This window comes from Dendropsophus ebraccatus, chromosome 8 (assembly GCF_027789765.1).
Source record: "Dendropsophus ebraccatus isolate aDenEbr1 chromosome 8, aDenEbr1.pat, whole genome shotgun sequence".
NCBI classification, from domain to species: Eukaryota; Metazoa; Chordata; class Amphibia; order Anura; family Hylidae; genus Dendropsophus; species Dendropsophus ebraccatus.
In genome coordinates this window covers 59,857,754-59,880,470 of record NC_091461.1, presented here as the reverse complement: position 1 = coordinate 59,880,470, position 22,717 = coordinate 59,857,754, and the positions used below count along the sequence as shown (strand labels likewise).

Below are 22,717 nucleotides of genomic sequence, written 5' to 3'. Positions count from 1 at the left end.
TTCCCCCAATAAACACAGTGGTATCTCTATGAGCTGAGCCTCATATGGAAGTTCAGCTCTATTCACTTGGCTGGGATACTAGATATGGCTCATGGAGAAGAGTAGCACTATTTCATCCCTGCGTTGAAATCTTTTAAAGGAAGACACTTGTGAAAAATGAAAAATCTTATCTGTACCTGGCACATGGCAGTGATATTACTGTTTTACCTTTTCTCTGATGAGTAGCAGCTACAATTTGTAGTCATATATTGACCTCTAGGGCTGCAGTGGGTGACAGCACTAATGTTGTGTGTTCAACCATTGTTACTCATTCTTCAGAGTGCTTTTTTTTTTTCTTTTTTTTTTTACACAACTTTGGTACATCTTAAACGTACAGTGTAAAAAACAACAAAAAACAAAAAAAAAACAACAACTGATACTCACCTACCACTATCCTACGCAGCTGCTGTTTAGATGACTTCTTGCCCCCGCTGACTGAGGCGGGTCACTACTGCGGCCGGTGATTAGCTGAGCAGGCAGTTCCTGCTCAGGCAACACGTCATAGAAACAAGGAAGCAGCAGTCAGAATAGCATCTGCGGATCAGGGTAAGCGAGTATCACTTTATTTTTAACATTCTCATCTATCTATCTATCTATCTATCTATCTATCTATCTATCTAGAGAGAGAGAGAGAGAGAGAGAGAGAGAGAGAGAGAGAGAGAGATAGAAAGAAAAAATATACATGCCCACTCTATATTGTTTTAAAAAATTTTTTATACAATAATATTCCTGTAGTCTACTTATGAACATAATAGAGCAACTCTTACTATATGTGAACTCTTGGGATAAAATGGATCCAGTAAGACATACAGTAGCTATTTTCATGTGACTAACACCTCTGCCCATTGACATTTTCGCACTGATATGTCATGAGCCTATGTAAACCTATTGCTTGCAGTAACCCTTTCATGGTTACACATCCTAACACATTATGCTAGTGGCTCCATGTAAATACACGAGTAAGATAGACAAGGTTTACCTCTGGATTACAATCTCATACTACGTCAGAGTAAGAGAAGAGTAAACACCTTCGCTAAGCTCTTTAAACACTTCCCTATCTCTAGCATTAACTGGCCTGCACAGGGAGAACTGGCTTGCACTGGGAATACCACCACATGTGTTCAAAATGGCTTAAAAATTGCATACCAGGACAATACTACCTAATCCTCTTGTTTACCATCAATCCACCTAAACCCTCAGCAAACAGACCTAATGCAAGCAAGAGGAACACTACGCGCCAGTTGCCAGTCTGCACCCTTCAAGGCCCTGGATATGGATAAGGACCTCGAACTGCTTTGGATGATAAACTGATGATGTGGAATACGGCTGCCAAAACTCCAGTGACCAACATGGTGCAGAGTGGTGGTACTGGGGAGTATTGGCAAGTATTGGCAGACACTTTTGGTGTTCAGGACCGGGCTGTATATTTTAAAACTGACCTTTCACTGTATGTTGTAATAACTGCAAGACGGTTAAACTTCACTTTAAACTCCAAGTGATTCTGAGATTGTTTTATCATGGCAAAATGTAATTCAGATTAGTAGTAAATTTTGGCCTATACATTTACCCTTTTTTTGTAGAAAAATTCTAGAATGTCATAACAATTTGAAAAATGTGTTCCGCTAGATTTAAAAATCTCTGTGTGCAACAAGGATAGTCACACAATACAAATGAGATGATAATTCACATTTACAATTTGTCCACTCTTTGTCACTATATTTAGTAAAGGCCTTTTTACTTTTTAGTATGTTAAAGGGCTTTAAAATTCAGCAGACAATAGCAGTGGCAACAATCACGTACAGTAACAGAAGCGACAATCAGATACACTAATGGGGTAAGGATCATGTACAGTAACAGCTGCGAAAGTTTAACTCCTTCATGTTCACATACATGTACATGAGGTTACACTCAACAGTCCATGAATGTGAATTTGCAGGAAGGCGTTAAAGAGGAACTCTCACCACTCCTGGACTGTTTGTTTTAGCCAATACATATAATGCCCATAAAACAACAATTCTAAAATATCTTTTCTCATAGCTGTGCAATGTGCCATTTCTGTTATTCCTACGAGAAATGTATGATTGAATAGCCACCTGGGTGTCCCTACACTGTCTGGAGTGGTCATCTCTGACTAGATAGTGTCACACAGTAGGTAGAAACACGCCCCCAACTGGTAACACAGAGTTGGTTATTCAGCTACACAGAGGAATGGTACATGACAGAGCTAGAAGAAAAGATATTCAAGAATTATGGGCATTGCATATACTAAAACAGACATGCCAAGAGTGGTGACCAGTTCCCTTTAATCTGAATGTTTGGGTAGTGGTAATCAGAGACCTTTGCTAATGGTCACTGTATTATAGACAGCTAGTATGATTCATTGTCTTAGTTATATACCATCATGTTCTGGTCTTCGCTATATACAATCATGTTCTCATTCTGTTCTAGCTGTACTGTCAACACTACATAACACTACATGATGGTGGCCAGTAGTTGTTCACTAACGGCTCTGTCAATCCTATAACATGAGAGTAAGTAAATCTGCTGTACTACCAGCTGAGAGCTCACTAAGCAGATTTATGCTGGACTTTATCCTGAGATCATGCCAGGCGCTTATCCTAGATGGCAAAACTACAGCTTATGGGTTATATGCAGATGTCCCAGAAGGTACGTCCCTTAAGGAAGCAAACTATCGCGAAACATGCATCGGGGTTCCAGTCTGAAGTGACAGTGATGTGTGAGAAATGATGGTATTTATGTAGGAGCCGTGCAATGATTGATATGTGTAATAAGTATACTTAAGTGCAATATGGGAACCACCGAGTTGATATATGGTATCTGAATGTCATTTAGCTCTGCACATGCAGCGCCAGTGGCCAATTATGATATAGAGATTGTAATGTGAATTATGTCTGGCAGCTCCAGCACTATCCACTGTTTCTGCCGTCTGATTCTTGTTTGGGGTTTGCTTCTTTATTTTATTTTAATAGTTTCATTGAAGCACTTAATAAAAGCATTAATTTTATACGGCTTTGTATCCAATTTTTTGTTGTGGTTGAGCTTATGGGTTAACTGAGAACTAGATCTGGATAAAACACTGCAAAGACCTGGTGATACAGTAGTGGAAACAAAAGAAAAAAAACACACAAAATATATCAACAATTGGTATATTTTATTGTACAGTCTCTATAAATTTACCATCAAGCCACATTAATCCATGAGCTGTGACTGGCAGCTCATGCCCATCTGAGTGACTGAGCTACAACATTAGGCACAATCCATAGACCGCAGTGGCACAGTTCCTGGATGGGACCTTTTCTCTATCCTGATCACTATTATCTAATAGCTTGTAAATTGGATGCAATTCCCTTACAGATAAATAAAAATAATTTTAAAGTTCTTTAACGCAGCATCAAGGGGGAACATCTAAAAGACATGCAGCGCAAAAAAAGGACTCGGGCTTCTATTTGAGGTAGGCCTTATTCTGTTCCATAAATAACAATCCCATTCTTGTATCACACAGAATAGAATTTCCTTTTTGAACTCATGTTATCTGGGAGTAAGAGATGAGCAAATCTATTTGTAGATTCAGCCCAAATCTGCGGACTCTGGGAGCTACAGTATGCCTGTTCTCGGTCTCTGTTATGTCAGTGACTTCACGTGACATAACCTAGCACTGGAGGCATTAACTGTAACTAGGGCTTATATTTCAAGCCTACTCCAAAAACCCTGCAAAATAAAGCTTATTCTCAGGGTGGGGCTTATTTTTGGAGAAACAGGGTAGATTTTCTTGTCCATCAAAGTTTCTGCTATGTCTGAACTTGTGTTTGTGTATATACCAAAACATGTTTTGTTTACAGCTCTGTGTAAAATACATGAGTAACCATCAGACTATGTTCAGCCATTGCTGATGCTGTGAATTCAACACCAAGGGTCTGCAATGAATTCACAGTACAATGCTAGTCAATGGAGAACTACAAAACTCCATTCTTATATAGTGAGTTTTCTGCTGTGGAAGGAAAGGTTGCAGTGTTTTTTTCCTGTCAAGTATGTCTTCTATTACAGTACCTGGCAATGCAAAGAAAAACCATGCAGATTTATTATACTGTGTCTGAACCTACCCTAGCAGCAGGCACATTTTAGGATAACTATGTGATAGGCGCTGCTAATGGGAGTTTCTGTCTTCCTCCTGTGAAGAGTTTGTGGGGGATAGTCAATATAGCTTCATTATATATGAAGTTCTGATGGCTGAGATGACCCATTAAGAGCACAGAAACACATATAACCTCCAGAGTTTACTATGAGATCACATGAGCCAACTAAATAAAATGACTCCAGGAGCTAAATGGGGTAATACTAGCTGGTTTTCAAGACTCCTTAGGGCTGCATCAAACTTCATCTACTGGTATTCAAATGCCAAGTAATTGGACTCAAGCATGATTAAGTTACGCTCATCTGTAGTTTTGGACACCCAGAATCAAACCAATTAAAACTTTTAAAATGATCATGTGCTCATTTAAAAAATACATTTAGTGCCCTACCTTTAAATGCTTCAGTAGCGCCAGGAGCATGGTTTTTATCAGGATGAAACTTTAATGCTAGCTTTCGGTATGATTTCTTCAAGTCTTCTTCTGATGCTTCTCTTGTTACTCCTAAAATTTCATAATAATCTTTGCACTGTTTTATCCTAAGTAAAAACAATATATACATATTAGGCAAGTTAAGCACTCTTGTACTTTTCTACACTAGATGCTTCCAGTAGCTTTGAATGTGCTTTGCTTTGTCTCTAAATGCTGTCAACACAAAGAAACTACAGTGAAAAGCTGTGGAACATGATAAATATACCCAGGACAAGGTGTCACTAACTTAGAATCAATAACCATTTCTTTTGACATGACATCAGGCATGTGAAAAGTTACTGATCCGGTGGGTCTCACTGCCGAGCCCTGCTGTGATCAGGAGATATAGTCGGGGAGAGAGCACTGTAGCCATGTCATCCGGGCAGTAGATTTCACAACCGCCATGCTCACTCCCCAACTACATCTCCTGATCGCAGCAATCAGTAACTTGTGTGGCTACCTCCTGTTGACTTGCACTTCACCCATCTCCTGTGGGTGTTTTAAACAGAGTTTAATTGGATCCTTCCGGGCCAGTTTTGTAGGCTTAGGCCTCAGTCACACATCCAGTGATTTTTAAGGACCGTGATTTAGTCCCACTAGCTAGATCCAAGATCCCTGGAAAACCATCTGTGAGTGCATCCATTTTTACATCCGTATCTACGTTTTCCATTAATGTGCATTTGCAGGCCCCCCCACAGACATCAACACCATGAACAACCCCTAGGACAGCACCTGCGCCTCCTGACCCTTAAGCCCTGTGTATACAGAGTAGGGGTGTATATGCTACTGCAGTGTTCCCATCCTGTGCAGAGGAGTGCTAGGTACCACCTTTATATTGCCCTCCCTTCTGTCTAGACCAGCATGGGAGGTGGCAGTCAGGGCTCAAGTCTTGTTAAGTGTGTCAGGCAAGGAACCGACATACGCATATTGACTTCAACCAGCGTAGTCCCCCAGCTTTGTTCTCTAAATATTTCCAGGCGCCTGTACCTGTAGCACATTGTAGAGGAGCTGGTGAATGCAGCTGAGTGCACCCGACTGGGGCTTTGCGCTGCCAGTTCTCCCTACACCGCTAGAAGCGGTGACCGTGACATGGGATCCCTGTTCTTCACGGACTCCATGCCGCAATCCACCTCCGTACTATGACCCGTCCTATTTTCCCCCAGAACAAATGGTATAAATAGACTAAAATGAAGACCCTAAAATTGTCCATGGTTGTGGATCTGCGACCACAGACAATTTCACGGGCCATGTGAATAAAGACTTATCCTCACTCACACGTCCAGTTATTTTTAAGGACTGTGATTTAGTCCATACTAGCTAGATCCATCGTAAAAACCCTCCATGATTGCAGTATGCAGTATGTATTCTACTATGTGTAGGCATCATGCTGAGCCCTGTAGTCCCCCTCTATGACATACTGAGCCTTGCTGTCCCCTCCTCTGTCATGCTAAGCCTTGTACCCTCTTCCATGGCATACTGGTGCTTGCAGTCCCCTCTAACGCTGCGTATCCAGCAAACCAGAAACCCCCCTCCTAGACAGCTGCCGGCAGTGCATTGTGCACAGCAGTCGGGGCTGTCAGGTTAGGAGACATGGAGTTGGCATACCCCCAGCATCCATTCTCCCAACTTACGGCATACGTGCGACATCATTCAGGCGCTGAAGTGCCGGGAGAAGCAAGCAACGGTGGACAAAGCTGGTTCAGGTCAATATGTGTATGCCTGCTCCAGTGACAGAGGTGCGACAGTGAGGGAAGGGAAGAGCAGACCAAAGGACACATAAGGAAACTGGTGCAGATTGCGGGAACCAGGCGGTATATATTTTTTTTTTTTAAATGGACTGTGCCACCTTGATGTACGCGCCGGCGCCGACTAGGTAGTATAACAAAAAAAATTGACTAAGTAAAAGGTGGTACATTTGCTTTTAGAATTTCCTGTTGCTTCAAAGTCTTTAACCCTTATAATAAGTAGGTGTGCAGAATTCAGTAGAGCCAAAGGCATAAAAACCGTTGCCCCAGATCGACAGATGAGCGCAGCTTGCAGTTACGTCTGTGTCTAGTTGAAGGTTATCACAGGCACAGCCACTGGCTCTCTGCTCCACAACCACCACTTGTAGGTCACTGGTGCAAAACATGGGCATATTAGTAGTGAGGGAAGCACAGTATAGAGGCATATAAACAGCGTGAGGGTGTGTGTGTGTCTTTCACCAGTTTCCATTCACACTAATATAATCCGTTAGACTGTTTTATGGTTACTACAATCTTTTCTTGCAGCGTTTCCATTACCTGTGTGCCCATCCCTCATAGTGTTACAATTACTACCATATTTTATTATTAAATAAAGGACATATATAACCGCAGAAAGTCCCTGTTACACAATGTACTGAAAAGACTGGAAATCTCTTCAAAGATCTAAGTGATCTAATAACTTTTGTTATAAACTACAAATGTTCCTTCTGAAATGCAGCGTCTACCGCAGTACCATCCACCTACACACTGTTCTGTACTAGTGTGTGTTACTGTGTGCACAAGTCACATATAGCTGAGCTATTAACTGATGCTAGCTGCCTGTGCATCTGCAATTTCTTCATCAGATCATAATACATTATGGAGATGGGTCATCTTGAAGAAAGCTTAAAGCAAATAAACTAAGATCAGCCGTTTTGCATCTACAGCCAGGCACGTCCACCCACTGCCAAATACATGGAGCTGGAAGGCATCACCTGTCAAGCACACATCAGCTGTCACATAATGATAGCTCCTCTGCTATTCACCTCTGTAAAAGATTTTCAAATTAAATGGTGTCAGAAAGTTATACAGACCTATGAATGACTCCTATTAAAAAAAAAAAAAAAAAAAAAACCTCAGGTCTTATAGTACTTATCAGCTGCTGTATGTCCTGCAAGAAGTAATGTATTTCCAGTCTATCACAGTGCTCTCTGCTGCCACCTCTGTCAGTGTCAGGAATAATCCAGAACAGGAAATGTTATCTATGGGGATTTGGTCCCGCTATGGACAGTTCCTGACATGGATAGAAATGGCAGCAGAGAGCAGACTCTCGCTGATCACTAGGATTACAGGCAATGTGGTTTTGACATACAGTGAGGCTATAACTCCCCTTCAACTTAATTCACAAAAAATGCCAAGGTGCAACAAGTCACAGCCACTTGTCTCTGGTGCTTTGTGGAGGTCTCGGCTAATGGACCACGATAATATATTCTGAAAATGGCTTAAGTCAGGGTTAGTCACCTCTTAACAGCATCGAGCTGGTCTTGTGTGTAACTCTTTGCAGTTTCCCCTCCGGCCTCTCCGTTTGCAGATGGACTTGGTTCGGCTACATTCTTCCGGTGGCGAGGATTTGGGGTCTCTGTGCCGTTTGGCTGGCTGTTTTTTGAGAGGGAATCCATTAGCGCTGCATAAGACAAAAACAGAACAAGATCAAGTAAAAGAAACCAGTTCACAGAAACAAAAACTATAATACAGTCCATACAGAGACTGAACATGCCAGGATTCTGTTTCTTTCAGACTGATAAGACCTCAACACTAGAAACCTCCATATAAAATCAGGGCTATAAGTAGGTACAATAGAGGTCCTATCTACTTATATGGCAGCCTTATTATGGCTCAAAATGGAGCTGGAATAGAGATACAAGATAGCTGGATCCTTGACCTGGCCTATATGATAATATTCCTCTGGTTCTCTCCTGAGAACAAAAGAATCAGGCAGATAACATCCAACGTGCCTGACCCTGCTGTACCCCAACATCTGTCAGGGACAGCTGAGTGACTCCCCACATACACATTAGACAGTCGCTTGGTCAAAGTCGATAGTTTCAGTTGACACCTCAAAGTGTATAAAAGCTTAGGCCTCATTCACAGATCAGTTTTTCTTCTGAGACCTTAGAAACCAGGATCAGTAATGTCCAGGAGAAATTAGTTTTTGCAGATCAGCAAAGCAAATAGGAGAAGGATAATAAAATGACAGAGGGTGGAGCCTGCCTACTGTTTGCTAGGCAATGCGCCAGTAAAAAACGGACGGCAAAGGATGGTGCATCCATGTGTTGTCTGTTAAAAATGGATGTGTGGATGACCACAGTGAAATCAATGGGTGCTTTCTGCCCTGAATTACGGACAGAATATACTGATGTGTGGATGAAGCCTTAGACCAGTGCTTCTCTAACTGTGAGGCGGGCCTTACCAGTAAGACGCCCCCAAGTTGCTGGTGAGGCACAGCTTGGGAGGCAGTTCCCACAAAAGTGACCATAAGCTGCACATCCCTTTGCCTGACTGCAACAATCTCTGCTTAAAGCCCCTATTCCATGGGCCGACTAAGAGGAGCAAATGAGCGCTATCAGCGCTTGTTTTCTCCTAGTGCCCTGCTCGCTGCCGCGACTATTCCACGCGGCAGCAAGCAGGTCCGGGTGGGGCTGCCCGGGTGAGAGCTAGCTTATATCGGCCGAATACGGCCGATAATTGTTCCGTGGAATAGGGCCTTTAGGAATATCATTGACTCATTTTGTACTTATTTTATGTTATACAGAGATTAGGAGACAAATGGAAGGTAGACTGAGCATTAGTGTTTATATTTGCATGTACTTCTACCATAGATGGAGAGGCCCCAAGAGGCCCAGGCATCATTTTGTCTGTTGGGTGAGGGTCCAGTAGAAAAAGTTTCTTAGACGAAGGATTGCATATACTGTACTTGTTCTATACAGAAGCTGGGAAATATCATCATAGCACCTGTACAATGTATGTACTATAAATGCAATAAGAAGTACATACAATACAAAAAATACAAATAATGACATTAAAAACATACAAAAAAAACCTATTCAATTAATAGCATAAGCCAAAAAACTGAAAAATACAGTAATAAAGTGCAAATGTCCTGATTGTCAGTATGTTAATCTAGATTATCCATTAACATGCAGGTTCAGCTTGACCAAAGGTACATGTTATTAATATAGCAGGATGCGTGGGTGAGTGATTGTTCAGCTCCTTCACAGCTGCTTTTCCTCATGTTAATATCATTTGACTTTTCAGATCAAGTACAGTTAAAAAAAAAAAATGGGATCCCATGTTAGAAAGAAAAAAAATTATGGAATCAGCAAACAAACAAACAAAAAAATCCCAATAAGTAATTTATTGCCCCTCCTCAGCTTATATGACACTTTGAGGAGTTGTCAATGCAAAGTAATATGATGCATCAAGTTTCTATATCTAGCTGTTAAGGTAACGTTCTTCATCTCTACTGGTCTACAGCATAATTTATCATATAAACCTATCATAAATAAAGTCATCTCCTTCCCAATACTGATTGAGAATTCCTCACTGATGATCCTTTTCATCCAATCCTCCACACTCCATGATCGCTTCTCCTTCTCCTGTATAGATGTTAGCACTGGTTTTTATTTGGCTTTTCTATAGGTAAATCTCATTAATTCAGCCTAATTCTTAGCGAAAGAAGAGCCCATGGAGCCTCATCAAAGAGTCTCGAAACACAGGACTAGACAGATATCCCTCTGGGAAGGACCCAGCCAAGGGGTGGCTCCTGTAAGGAAACCACCCAAACCACCCAGGGGGCAATGCACCTAGGACTTCACTGCATTGAGCGCTTTCACTAGCAGCCGGCAGTGTTGTCGTTGGCTGGTCTCCCTGAGGTCAGCGATTTGTTTCCTGTATGGCTCTACAAGGCATTGCTCCTACCTAGCCAGAATCCTGCTCCACACTGATGAGGGGCAACACCCCGAAACAGCTGTATGTGGATGGATACCTAGCCTTGGTTTTTCCCTTGTCATTACATTGACTTATAGGTCCACTTAATATGGTGGTTTTGGTGGTTTCCTTACAGGAGCCACCCCTTGGCTGGGTCCCTCCGGGAGGGATATCTGGCCAGTCCTGTGTTTACGAGACTCTTTGATGAGGCTCCACGGGCTCTTCTTTTTCATGTTTCCCAGGGGGCAATGCACCTAGAACTTCACTGCATTGAGCACTTTCACTAGCAGCCGGCAGTGTTGTCGTTTGGCTGGTCTCCCTGAGATCATCGATTTGTTTCTCTTACAATTCTTAGCGAGGCACTGTTGCAAAAAAAAAAAAAAAAAATTTTTAAGAAATCAACAGGGGTTGTGATCGCAAGCAGTTTTACAATAAACTCTCTCTCACTCAACATCACCCTCCAACTTCCATTTGGACAATCCCTGCCTGGTCCCGGCTTCCCTTCTCTCCTGGGGCTGGTATTTTGGTAAAGAATTTCTTTTATTTTGGCAATGAGACAGGGCCTGAAGCATCTGTGCCCTTAGCCTGCCTGAGATAAATAACCAGCCCAGGGGCGTGCCAGAGAGGTACCGCAGGCCTAGGGCACAGATGCTCCAGGCCCTGCCTCTGACACCATGCTACCGGAATAAAAGAAGTTTATTTTCCCTGAATACCAGCTCCAGAAGACAAGGGAAGACCGGGACCAGGCATGGATTAAGAAGAACTACCAAACAGTACTGGAGGTTTGGGGGGCGGTGTTGGGCAATACAGATTCGCTTTAAAGTGTCACTGTAGTTATATTGTTCAAAATCTAAATCAACATATATAGCAAGTTTGCAATTCACATTTAATATATATATATATATATATATATATAGTTATAATAGGAAACATGGAACTTCCTGTGTTTCGTCTCTTTGACCCTGTCATTATACACTCACCGGCCACTTTATTAGGTACACCATGCTAGTAACGGGTTGGACCCCCTTTTGCCTTCAGAACTGCCTCAATTCTTCGTGGCATAGATACAACAAGGTGCTGGAAGCATTCCTCAGAGATTTTGGTCCATATTGACATGATGGCATCACACAGTTGCCGCAGATTAGTCGGCTGCACATCCATGATGCGAATCTCCCGTTCCACCACATCCCAAAGATGCTCTATTGGATTGAGATCTGGTGACTGTGAAGGCCATTTCAGTACAGTGAACTCATTGTCATGTTCAAGAAACCAGTCTGAGATGATTCTAGCTTTATGACATGGCGCATTATCCTGCTGAAAGTAGCCATCAGATCTTGGGTACATTGTGGTCATAAAGGGATGGACATGGTCAGCAACAATACTCAGGTAGGCTGTGGCGTTGCAACGATGCTCAATTGGTACCAAGGGGCCCAAAGAGTGCCAAGAAAATATTCCCCACACCATGACACCACCACCACCAGCCTGAACCGTTGATACAAGGCAGGATGGATCCATGCTTTCAAGTTGTTGACGCCAAATTCTGACCCTACTATCCGAATGTCGCAGCAGAAATCGAGACTCATCAGACCAGGCAACATTTTTCCAATCTTCTACTGTCCAATTTCGATGAGCTTGTGCAAATTGTAGCTTCAGTTTCCTGTTCTTAGCTGAAAGGAGTGGCACCCGGTGTGGTCTTCTGCTGCTGTAGCCCATCTGCCTCAAAGATGCTCTTCTGCCTACCTTGGTTGTAACGGTTGGCTATTTGAGTCACTGTTGCCTTTCTATCAGCTCGAACCAGTCTGCCCATTCTCCTCTGACCTCTGGCATCAACAAGGCATTTCCGCCCACAGAACTGCCGCTCACTGGATGTTTTTTCTTTTTCGGACCATTCTCTGTAAACCCTAGAGATGGTTGTGCGTGAAAATCCCAGTAGATCAGCAGTTTCTGAAATACTCAGACCAGCCCTTCTGGCACCAACAACCATGCCACGTTCAAAGGCACTCAAATTACCTTTCTTCCCCATACTGATGCTCAGTTTGAACTGCAGGAGATTGTCTTGACCATGTCTACATGCCTAAATGCACTGAGTTGCCACCATGTGATTGGCTGATTAGAAATTAAGTGGTAACATGCAGTTGGACAGGTGTACCTAATAAAGTGTCCGGTGAGTGTATATTACAATACCTAGGGTACACAACGAATACAGTTACAAGTAGACTACATCTGGTGTTTTTCACAAATGTATGTATTATATCTGTGGAACATAAAAACATAGTAGACTTCGCTTAGTTGCAGTGCTGAAGTGCTTATGTTCTGACTGAGAGCATATTGTTAGTATTTGCCTTCTATATTGGCAGCTGGACCTCTAGCAATTACTAGAAAACATGGCAGCGGGACTAGGGGACATCCATACCATTTTTACTCCTCTGCTTTCCTTGTCTAGAGGCTGCAATGCTGGCCTAATAAAGTCAATGGGTCACCATTTTAAAATGGCAAATCCAACCTGTTGATAGCTTTCTTTTGCACAGGAGGTGCTGAGGATGAAGGTAGGTCTCTTACCTTCATCCTTGGCGTTGTTCCAATGCACTTAGTCATTTACTCCACGGTCCAGTAAGACCGTTTGGAGCACTGAAACACCATTAGGACCACTGTCGCGCCCCCACAGCGTTGATCAGCCCCCGGAAGTGCTCCTAAAGGAGTAAACATCTAAGTGCAGGGGAACAACGCTGAGGATGAATGTAAAAGACATACCTTCATCCTCTGTGCTCAGCAGGTTAGGAAATCTCAGGAGTCTAGAATTTTGTGCTTATTACTGCTTTCTTTTCAAAAGGGAACCTGTCCCAGTGAGAATACAGTCCAATCTGCAGGCAACATGTTGTAGAAAAGAAGGAGCTGAGTACGATGACAAAGCTTTGTGGGAATACTAATAATTTATTCATGTAAATTCCTTCTCATTCTTGGGTAAGTAGTCAAGTGGGTGACCCTGCTCAACAACTGACAGCTCACTGTAATACAGATGGCTGTCAATCACTGAGTAGGACTGCCCACTTGACTATTTAGCCCTAAATGAGATTTAGAGATTTACATAGATAAAACATAAAAAATAAAGCATTGATGAAAACAACACTGTGTTACATATCCAAAAACAGATGTCTCAGCACAGATGAAAACAACAAAATAATGGAGTGGACTGTAGAGGAAACCACATAACGGACCTCTCATGTGCTAGAGTCATGTGCATGGGGTGGAGGCATCCATTTACTGGGCTGGGCTGTTATTTTTAGACTGCAGCCTATAATTTCACTGGGAGTCATGAATCTTAACCCACACGCAGCTATGTGATGATGCTTCTGCTGATGTAAAGGAAACTAGTGGCTCACATACTATTCAATTAGGCAAAGTGTCTATACGTCTATTTCTTGCAATGGCAGAATAAAGTGAAGATGCTGTGGAGACGGCGCTGAGCATCCTTTTATTCACGTACCTGCAAAAAGACAAGAAGAAAAACTGCAGGCTGGATACTTTGGTTTTCCAGCCCGAGTTATGATCTTTTTTTTGGAAAGAATATAATTGGAGGAGGACCCATTGTCCCAATAGCTTGTCTACGCCTCTTATACACTAACAGACTCTTCCTGGCAGACTTGAGATCACAGTATATACAGCTCATCTGTAGACTTTTGTGATGAAAGTGGTAGAAACAGGTTACAGAAACTTGGCCGATTACCGGACGTTCCGGATGATAATCGTTTGATGTAATAGCAAGGTTATGGCTGATCGTGTTCTTCAACAGGTTGAAAAATTACGATAATGTCAGTGACGGTCTGACGCGCGTCGCTCTTTGTAATAGGAGTATCGGCAGCAGACCACCACTGACTTCAATGGTCCACCCGAACAATCTAAGGATTGTCCGAAGAGTGCCTTTTGCAGTTCACTGTGTTACAGTTTACCAAAACATCCCACTGCTAAAGCAGAATAATAAGGCTGTAGATCCTAGTAAGGCAACACTTTCAGGTGTTAGAAGGAGGAAATGGTTTTCTTTGTGTTTTTTTTTTACAGGGAACAAATCACTTAAAAACGGCAGCACCCAGCACACTTCCTAAACCTGCTTCTACACCCCCGTCCCTGGAGTGTACAGCCCGAAAACTTACTTTATAAAGTTGGAGCTCTGTTTGTAAATTACCCCCAAGTAGTCACAGTGGGCGGTGAGCTGCGGCAAGTAGTCACAGTCCCTGGGCGTCCCGGAGCAGTAATCACGCCCCTCTGGGCGTGATTAGCCTGCATAATTTTGGCGACGTCACCGAGAGGCGTGCTGACGTTAGGGACAGAAAGAATGACGTTAGGCACAGAAAGAATGTAGGCGTGCTGACGTTAGGGAGAGCACGGCTCTCTGTGACGTTGCCACAATTATGCAAGCTAATCACGCCCTTCGTGTTCCAGAACACCCAGGGACCTTGACTACTTGCCGCAGCTCACCGCCCACCGTGACTACTTGGGGGTAATTTTCATACAGGGCGCCAACTTTATAAAGTAAGTTTTCGGGCTGTACACTCCAGGGATGGGGGGGTGGAGAAGCAGGTTTGGGAAGTGTGCTGGGTGCTGCTACAGCACATTCCCATAGCAATATAGCTGTTTTTTAAGTGATTGGTTCCCTTTAAGTGTTTGCCATCAGAAGCGTTCCAGACACAAATGCTAGAAGAACAATATGAATATCAAGTGAATATGATGAGGTGGTACAATTGTTACATTATTGGCACTGGCATTATCACACCAAGCAGAACATATTATAAAAAGCTTAAAGTATGCCCTTTGTCACTCCAGGCCAGCGAGGTGGAAAGCAGCTGTGGGAACCAACCCTGTGACCAGTTACCCTGTTCCTGGCCGCTTTTGAGACTATGATTTCTCGGGAACACTCCAGCACTTCTGAGTAAATCCTAGTATGTGTCCCTGTGTACCCTTTCTGCCAGGGAACCTGTCATGTTAAAAATGCAGTCTAATCTAATCTGCAGATACACAATGGAGTAGAAGCTGGCACTGCTGAATATCATGGCCCACAAGAAATAAGATAAGTCCCAATCTGCATGGAGTGGCTGATGTGCCGTTACATTTAGGGATGCTCTCCAGAACAATCCTCAATATTAGTCTCAATAGAGAAATAAGAACATAAGAGGCACTCACCAGTCAGGAAAAACTTTTTTGGCAACATCAAATGAACAGCAGTAGAGAAAGGAGATGATCACCACAGAGCGTTGGTCGTTCACCACTCAGATGAAGCATACGTGAAATGGCCGTCGCTCTGTGGGTTCCCACTTGCCTACTTAGCCCAAAATGAGTAGAGGCTAGTTTCCTCCAAAACTATACATGAATCTGCTCAGCTCCTCCTGCCCTATAACAAGATGCCTGCAGATGTGACTGCTGTTTACATGTGACAGGTTCCCCTTAAGAAAAATAAACACACAGTAAACAGACCAAACTGAAAGAAAAAAACCTGTCTGCCAAGATAGATCCAGAAGCACAAACATAGCTGCCCACTGGGACTCAGCCACATGACTTGCTGGTATCTTTAATGTTGCAGTACTTTTACACTTGCTACAATAGTTGAAAAGAGAGAAGCAGTGTACTAGTGCTGTACTAGCTACATAAAAAAATAAATTAATGTCTAGTGACATACTGGTATACTGTATGAACCAGATGGAGTCCTGGTATTATGACTTGTCATGAACACTAATGTTTTTTTTGCAGAAATCAGGCGATTTTAAGAAACTTTGTAATTGGGTTTATTAGCCGAAAAATGCATTTTTATCATGAAAAAGCAGTTTGAAGCTCTCCCCTGTCTTCATGGTTCTCTATGGAGAGGGGAGGGGTGGAGGGAAATGAGGCACCAAAATAGAACAACAAAGTTTATTTACAGCTTCATCACCAGGCTCTCTCCTCTGACGTCAGCACTGACCTCTCTGACCTCTGAATAGGGGCTCCAGCGGCTCCCCGCTGTGTAATCCCTTGTTCTCTGCTCTCTGCTGCTGACTAATCTCCCTCCTCCCCCTTCCATAGAACACGCAGGGCTCGACTGATGTAAAAGAGTAGAGATTTTCTGATAATGAGCAGTGGAAGACAGAAAGGAGAGGGGGGGGGGGGGAACCTAGGGAAAGTCTTTTTAAATGCAAAAAAAAAATTGCATATCTGCCTAGTAAACCCAATTACAGAGTTTCTTAAAATCGCCTGGACGACAGTGACTCTTTAAGAGGGTGGTTTATGACATAAGGATTCACAAATCATTAAAGAATACAGGTTTCTTAACGTGGGCCAATCATCAACCAACAGAGCATAGATATGTTCCCTATCACTACTACTCCATGTAACAGGCACTATGATCAGCCGGCAAATATGCAATTGCTTGTTCGTTGGAGGATGAATGGCTGCAAGAATGACCATAGGTTACAAATGATTGTTTGACCAACAAAACACAGTAATCACTGAACTCAAGGAGAACAGTGAAAAAAAAAAAATCCAATGAAGTACTCAATCAAGAGTCTCCACTGATGCCCCTAAAAATTTAAATATGCAAAACAAGAGTCCGTGGAGTCACGGTTGCGAGTCTCAAAAGACGGGATAGCCAGATATCTCTAGCCTGTTGCCACGGGGTGCCTCCATGATGGGGAGAGCACCACACCACCCTGATAAATAGCCCCTTAAGTCCCACTCAGTTGCGAGTATTGGAACACAAACAGGGAAATACCATTGGAGTTTTTTTCACGGTTCTCCTTGAGTTCAGTGATTACTGTGTTTTGTTGGTCGATTTGTTATTGCCCCTACTAGCCAGAATCCTACTAGCCAGAATCCTACTCCACACTGACGAGGGGCAAATACTCCGAAATGGCTGTCTGTGGATGTATGCCTGCCTTGGCAAGCCCTTGTCATGATCGCAATACTCGTACCTTGAGTTAGACATTGACAAAAGGGGCCACCCTGGTATTTCCCTGTTTGTGTTCCAATACTCGCAACCGAGTGGGACTTAAGGGGCTATTTATCAGGGTGGTGTGGTGCTCTCCCCATCATGGAGGCACCCCGTGGCAACAGGCTAGAGATATCTGGCTATCCCGTGTTTTGAGACTCGCAACCGAGACTCCACAGACACCTGTTTTACAAATGATTGAGCAGCCACTTAACTGTCCAACAGCTGCCCAGTGTAAATGGTTCTTTTACCAATTGCTATGATATGGACTCATAGTTGGGCCTGTATAGAGTATGTGGATTCGCAGATTCTGACTTCTGCAGATGCAGATTTTGTTGATGCCATGGTGATCCCCTATCAGTGTGGGGCACAACAAGTGCGGAGACAATTAACATACTTTTGTGGATAACATAAGGTGCCTCCTTATATCTTGTGATGGATGCCTGAATTTATACCATAAGCAAAGCCATCACATTTACAGACAACATACTGAGAGTCCGGCTCTAATATACAGCTTACTGTAAAACTACCGTACGTTTCCCATGTCAGCAAATAGTTAATGTATTGCTTCACTATGAAGAAATACATGAAACATCCCAGAAGGAACGCCTGATGGATGAGAAAGTCCCCAAGGAGATGCTCTGAAACCAGTCTACCCGGCTCAGGCGAATGATACAGCAAAGCTGTGGGATGAGAGCTGGTAATGTGGGCCATAAGGTCTATATAGCAGTGAAGTCACCAGATCTGTCAGACTGGTCTGTATGGCTGTGGTTGGGATACTTAGGTGGGGGTGAAACCCATGAGATATAATTGTAGTATAATGTACAGGGACAGCCCTGCCTAGAAAATATCATTCTATAATAACTGCCCTTTGTGGACCGCTGTTGCCACCTGCAGTTTAAAGCCTCCAATCCGATGATTTATGCCCCGCTAAGGGTGGCCAGAGTTGTTGGAAGGCACTTCTCTTCCCAACATGGACAGAACAAGCAGATTTGCCTGCTGGTTATGGTCTATTGTAAGTCTATAGGCTGGACATGGTAATATAACCAGGCACTTTCAGCATTATATAAAAAGACTGCTTTGCACAAAAAATGACTGTACTGTGTAAACAAGGTCTAATGGGTTCCTTAGGCAGATCTCAGATGGTTCCTACACACTAGGATTGCCAGTGAGCATTTGTACTAGTACACAGCACTGTCAGCAGAATACAAGCCTTGTCTGCAGCAGAAGGTGGTGTTGGACGGCTCATGTGCAGTAAGGTGGCCTAGGTGAGAGTTACAGTGACAGAGCACACTGCTGTACACATCTGGATCTTGCTGAGCTCAGCGTTCAGTTTACCAAAGCCATATGAGAAGAGAAACCTGAGCAGTAATTGGACAACAAAGAGAATCTTACTATAGGGCAGCACCAAATTTATTCCCTAAATGGTTTTTTTTCATCACCTAAACTTTTGTAAGGGGATAGAGAATGCGAACAAAAATGGTATTTTGCAAAAATGCTTAGCATTAGCAAAATTGTTTTTCTTTGTAGTTTGGCCCCTTTATCTCCCTGTATTGTGACAGCTCGTTGGCTAGATTTCCGATTACCGCTCCGAGAGCAGTGGCCAGGCTGTGACAAGGTGGCCGGGATCCTCTGAAGCGGTAGGTATGTACTTATACTCCCGCCTGTGCGTGAAATTCTCAGCATCTGAAAAAAACCCTTTAGGTTAGATTCACACATAACGAAATCCGCTGCGGATACCTCTCCAGTAATTTCCAATGTGATTACATAATCGCAGCGGGATTGTCATCCCGCTGCGGGTTAGTGCCGGCCCTATGAACTCCCCGCTGCCGGGAAGATACTTTACCTGCACGGCCAATCAGTTACTGCTGTGGGGCCCATGCACTGATTAGCTGCGCAGGACCTATGGTGGCCGGATTGTGGAGCAGGTAAAGTATCTTCCCAGAAGCGGGTGGTTAAGGGGGCTGGCACTTACATACTCCCAAGCAGGATCACAATCCCGCTGCGAGTATGTAATCACATTGTAAATGACAGGAGAGGTAACCTGCTGCGGATTTCACTGCAAACTTGCAGCGTGAAATCTGCTGTGGATATGTTACGTGACAATCTAGCCCTAAAGGGTAAGTTCACACAGGACGGCGAGTTTGACACGTGCAGGTAAAACTACAGCAGAACACAGCACCATACATGTGGATGATGTTATCCTTCACCCAGTTGGCATTTTTGCTGACGTTTTGTACAACAATTCCATCCAAAATACACAATAAAATCTTCACAAAAAACCTGCACCTAATTCTGCAGATTTTCCAGCAGAAAAGAGCAGAGCACCTAAACACCCCACTATACACAGCTCCTAAAACAATAAAAACCTGGTCCCCCGCTGGTCTCTATACCCATGTGTTGATTTTACATATAGACACGATTTACATAAAAAGTATAAAAGTATCTTGACAAAATTGTGCAAAGGGAAGGTATATTACATGTCTGATTATGTAAATTCTTAAAGTGTCACTGTCGTGAAATTTTTTTTTGCAGAAATCAATAGTCCAGGCGATTTTAAGAAACTTTGTAATTGGGTTTATTATCCGAAAAATGCATTTTTATCATGAAAAAGCAGTTTGAAGCTCTCCCCCCTGTCTTCATTGTTCTCCTATGGAGAGAGCTAAAGAAAAGACCAAAACAGGACAACAAAGAGTTAATCTACAAATCCCTCACGGGATATCTCCTGTGACAGTCACCAGTGACCTGTCTGAGCTCGGATTACAGCTGTCACCCAGCTCCGTGCCTGTAATCCTCTGTTATCTGCTTTCTGCTGCCGGCTAACTCCCTCCTTCCTCCTCCCCCCTCCCCTCTCCCTAGAACAGACAGGGGACGTCTCCTGCAACAAGTCACAATTTTCAGATATTTCAGAGTGGATGAAAAAGAGGAAGGAGGGGGGGACCTGGGAAAAGGCTTTTTACATGCAGATAATGGCAGATTTGGCTAATAAACCCAATTAAAAAGTTTCTTAAAATCGCCTGGACTATTGATTTCTGAAAAAAAAAAAAAAAAAATACGACAGTGACTCTTTAACCTCTTAAGGACCCATGACGTACCGGCACGTCATGGATCACTGTCACTTAAGGACCCATGACGTACCGGTACGTCCGCCCTTTAAACGGGCGCCGCGGCCGGCCGGGTCCCGATCGGGGGAGATAGCCTGCTATAATACATAGCAGGCCATCTCTCCCTGTCGGCATGGAGGGTTGTTAACCCCCCCCATGCCGACGATCGCCGCTATTGGCTGATAAGCCCATAGCGGCGATCGGAACCTTTCCGGGCCATCGGTGGCCCGATGACCCGGAAAAAAATGGCGGTCGGTGCTGTCCGAGGACGGCACCGACCGCCATTACTGTAAAAAGTAATGGTGGTCACGGTACCACCGTCCCGATCGCCGTGAACGGCCGGCCAGCCGGCCGGCCGTTCACGGCGATCAAAGTCCCCACAAGTAATAAATACCTGCTCCGGACCCCTCAGCTAGGTAGCTGAGGGGTCCAGAGCAGGTATTTGTACATTACTCACCTGTCCCGGGGTCCTGATCGGCGTCTTCCGGGTTCCCGGCGTCCTCTTCATCTTGTCGGGACTTCGGCTTCTTCCGTGAGTCCCGATCGGCTTTTTCCGGCTCCAGCGTCGTCTTTTTTCGTATTTTTCCGGCTCCAGCGTCGTCTATTTTCGGATCTTGCGCTCTGCTGCCCCCTAGCGGCTGATAAGTGTAATACACGTATCAGCCACTACAGGGATGTTCAGAATGTAGTAAAAAAAAAATTTTTTTTCCCAATTTTTTTTTTTCTATTTTCCGCACCCTATCGCCGCTGAGTGTTGATCAGCATCGCACGAAAGTGCGCTGCTAATCATCAACTCCTCCTTTTTGGCGTAGGGTGTTTTTTTTCTATATTCTACTGCCACGGTCTGCTGATAAGTGCCGAACATAAGTGCGGCATTTATCAGCAACACCATTTTTGGCGTAGGTTTTTTTTGTATACTTACTGTAAAAAACACGTAAAAAAAACACTACATTACACCACACTACATCGAATAAAGTTTTACACTACACCACTACATACCCTATATACCAATCCCCATATAAAGATGGCCCCCAGGGTGTTTTCGGTATCGGACGCATACGTTATTATTGCCTCCGACACCGAAACAGCCAGTGAGGATGAATGGGGGGTCCTTTGTTCCTCCATTCATCCTCATCCTCCTCATCATCCAGTGACGTGTCTGGGAGTAGCGTAGCGTACGCTGCCCCCCAGACACGTCTTTTCTGCCAGTACCGTCCCAATAAGAGATCACGGTATGGTGTGAAATTCTACAAACTCTGTGAGAGTACCTCAGGGTACACTTACAGATTTAGGGTACGTGCACACTGCGGAATGGCGAAGGATAACCCTTCGTGCATTCCGCAGCTGGCACCCGCCGGCGGACTGATGCAGGGGCGCGTCTCCGCCCGTGTCATAGACTGTATCCTATGCACGGGCGGATTCCATCATCCGTCATTCCATCAACACGTTGGACGCAGAGCGGAATCCGCCCGTGCATAGAATGGAGTCTACGACACGGACGGAGACGTGCGCCTGCATCAGTTCGCCGGCGGGTGCCAACTGCGGAATGCACAAAGGGTTATCCTTCGCGATTCCGCAGTGTGCACGTACCCTTAGAGTGTATGAAGGAAGGGACCCCCCCATCCTCGGAGTTAGTGGGGACATCGTCCGGGAACTGATCTTCCCACTGCTGGATAAAGGTTACCACCTGTACGGGATAACTTTTATACCAGCACCCCCTCTTCTGGTCCCTCGCTGCCTGAGCTACTGTAGCTTGCGGCACGATCTGAACATATCAGAAGTAGTAATAGAGCCCTAATATTTAGCAGCCATGGAGCGGACCCAGCGCTTCTGGATATGAAGGACCCCGTATCGCACCAGGACAACATTCTCCAGGTGACGTCCCCCACACTGGAGAACAGGAGACCCCAGAAGAAGTGCAGAGTGGGGTGTAACAGGGGGATCAGGAAGGACAACATTTTCCAGTGTGACACCTGTCCTGATCCCCCCGGCCTCTGCATACTGGATCGCTCCAAGGCGCACCACACGTCATTGGGGTTCTACATTATCTAAATTCTGTCCCTTATTCCTATTTCAGGGGTCACGTTGATCCAGGGATTATTCTGATCGCCATTATGGAGTCGGGAAGGAATTTTTCCCCTGTGATGAGGCTACTGTCGTCTGCCTCACGAGGGGTTTTTGCCTTCCTCTGGATCAACACAGGTTGAATTTGATGGACACCTGTCATTTTCAACCTTATAAACTAATAATTGGCCTAATACCCCCAAATAAATTAGAATTGTCCCTTTTCCACAG

At 44.1% G+C, this 22,717-nt stretch overlaps 1 protein-coding gene across 8 annotated transcripts in view; it reads right to left on the bottom strand.

Moving 5' to 3' along the window:
• Window positions 1–22,717, bottom strand: part of DNAJB12 (DnaJ heat shock protein family (Hsp40) member B12) — an 83,640-nt gene that overhangs the window by 7,953 nt on the left and 52,970 nt on the right. For all 8 annotated transcript variants that reach the window (XM_069980532.1, XM_069980537.1, XM_069980536.1 and 5 more), the window contains exons 2-3: window positions 7,904–8,066; window positions 4,581–4,726 (exon numbers count right to left, since the gene is read on the bottom strand). In XM_069980532.1, coding sequence (XP_069836633.1) covers window positions 4,581–4,726; window positions 7,904–8,061 — 304 coding nt within the window. In that variant the 5' untranslated portion in view covers window positions 8,062–8,066. The remainder of the gene's footprint in view (window positions 1–4,580; window positions 4,727–7,903; window positions 8,067–22,717) is intronic.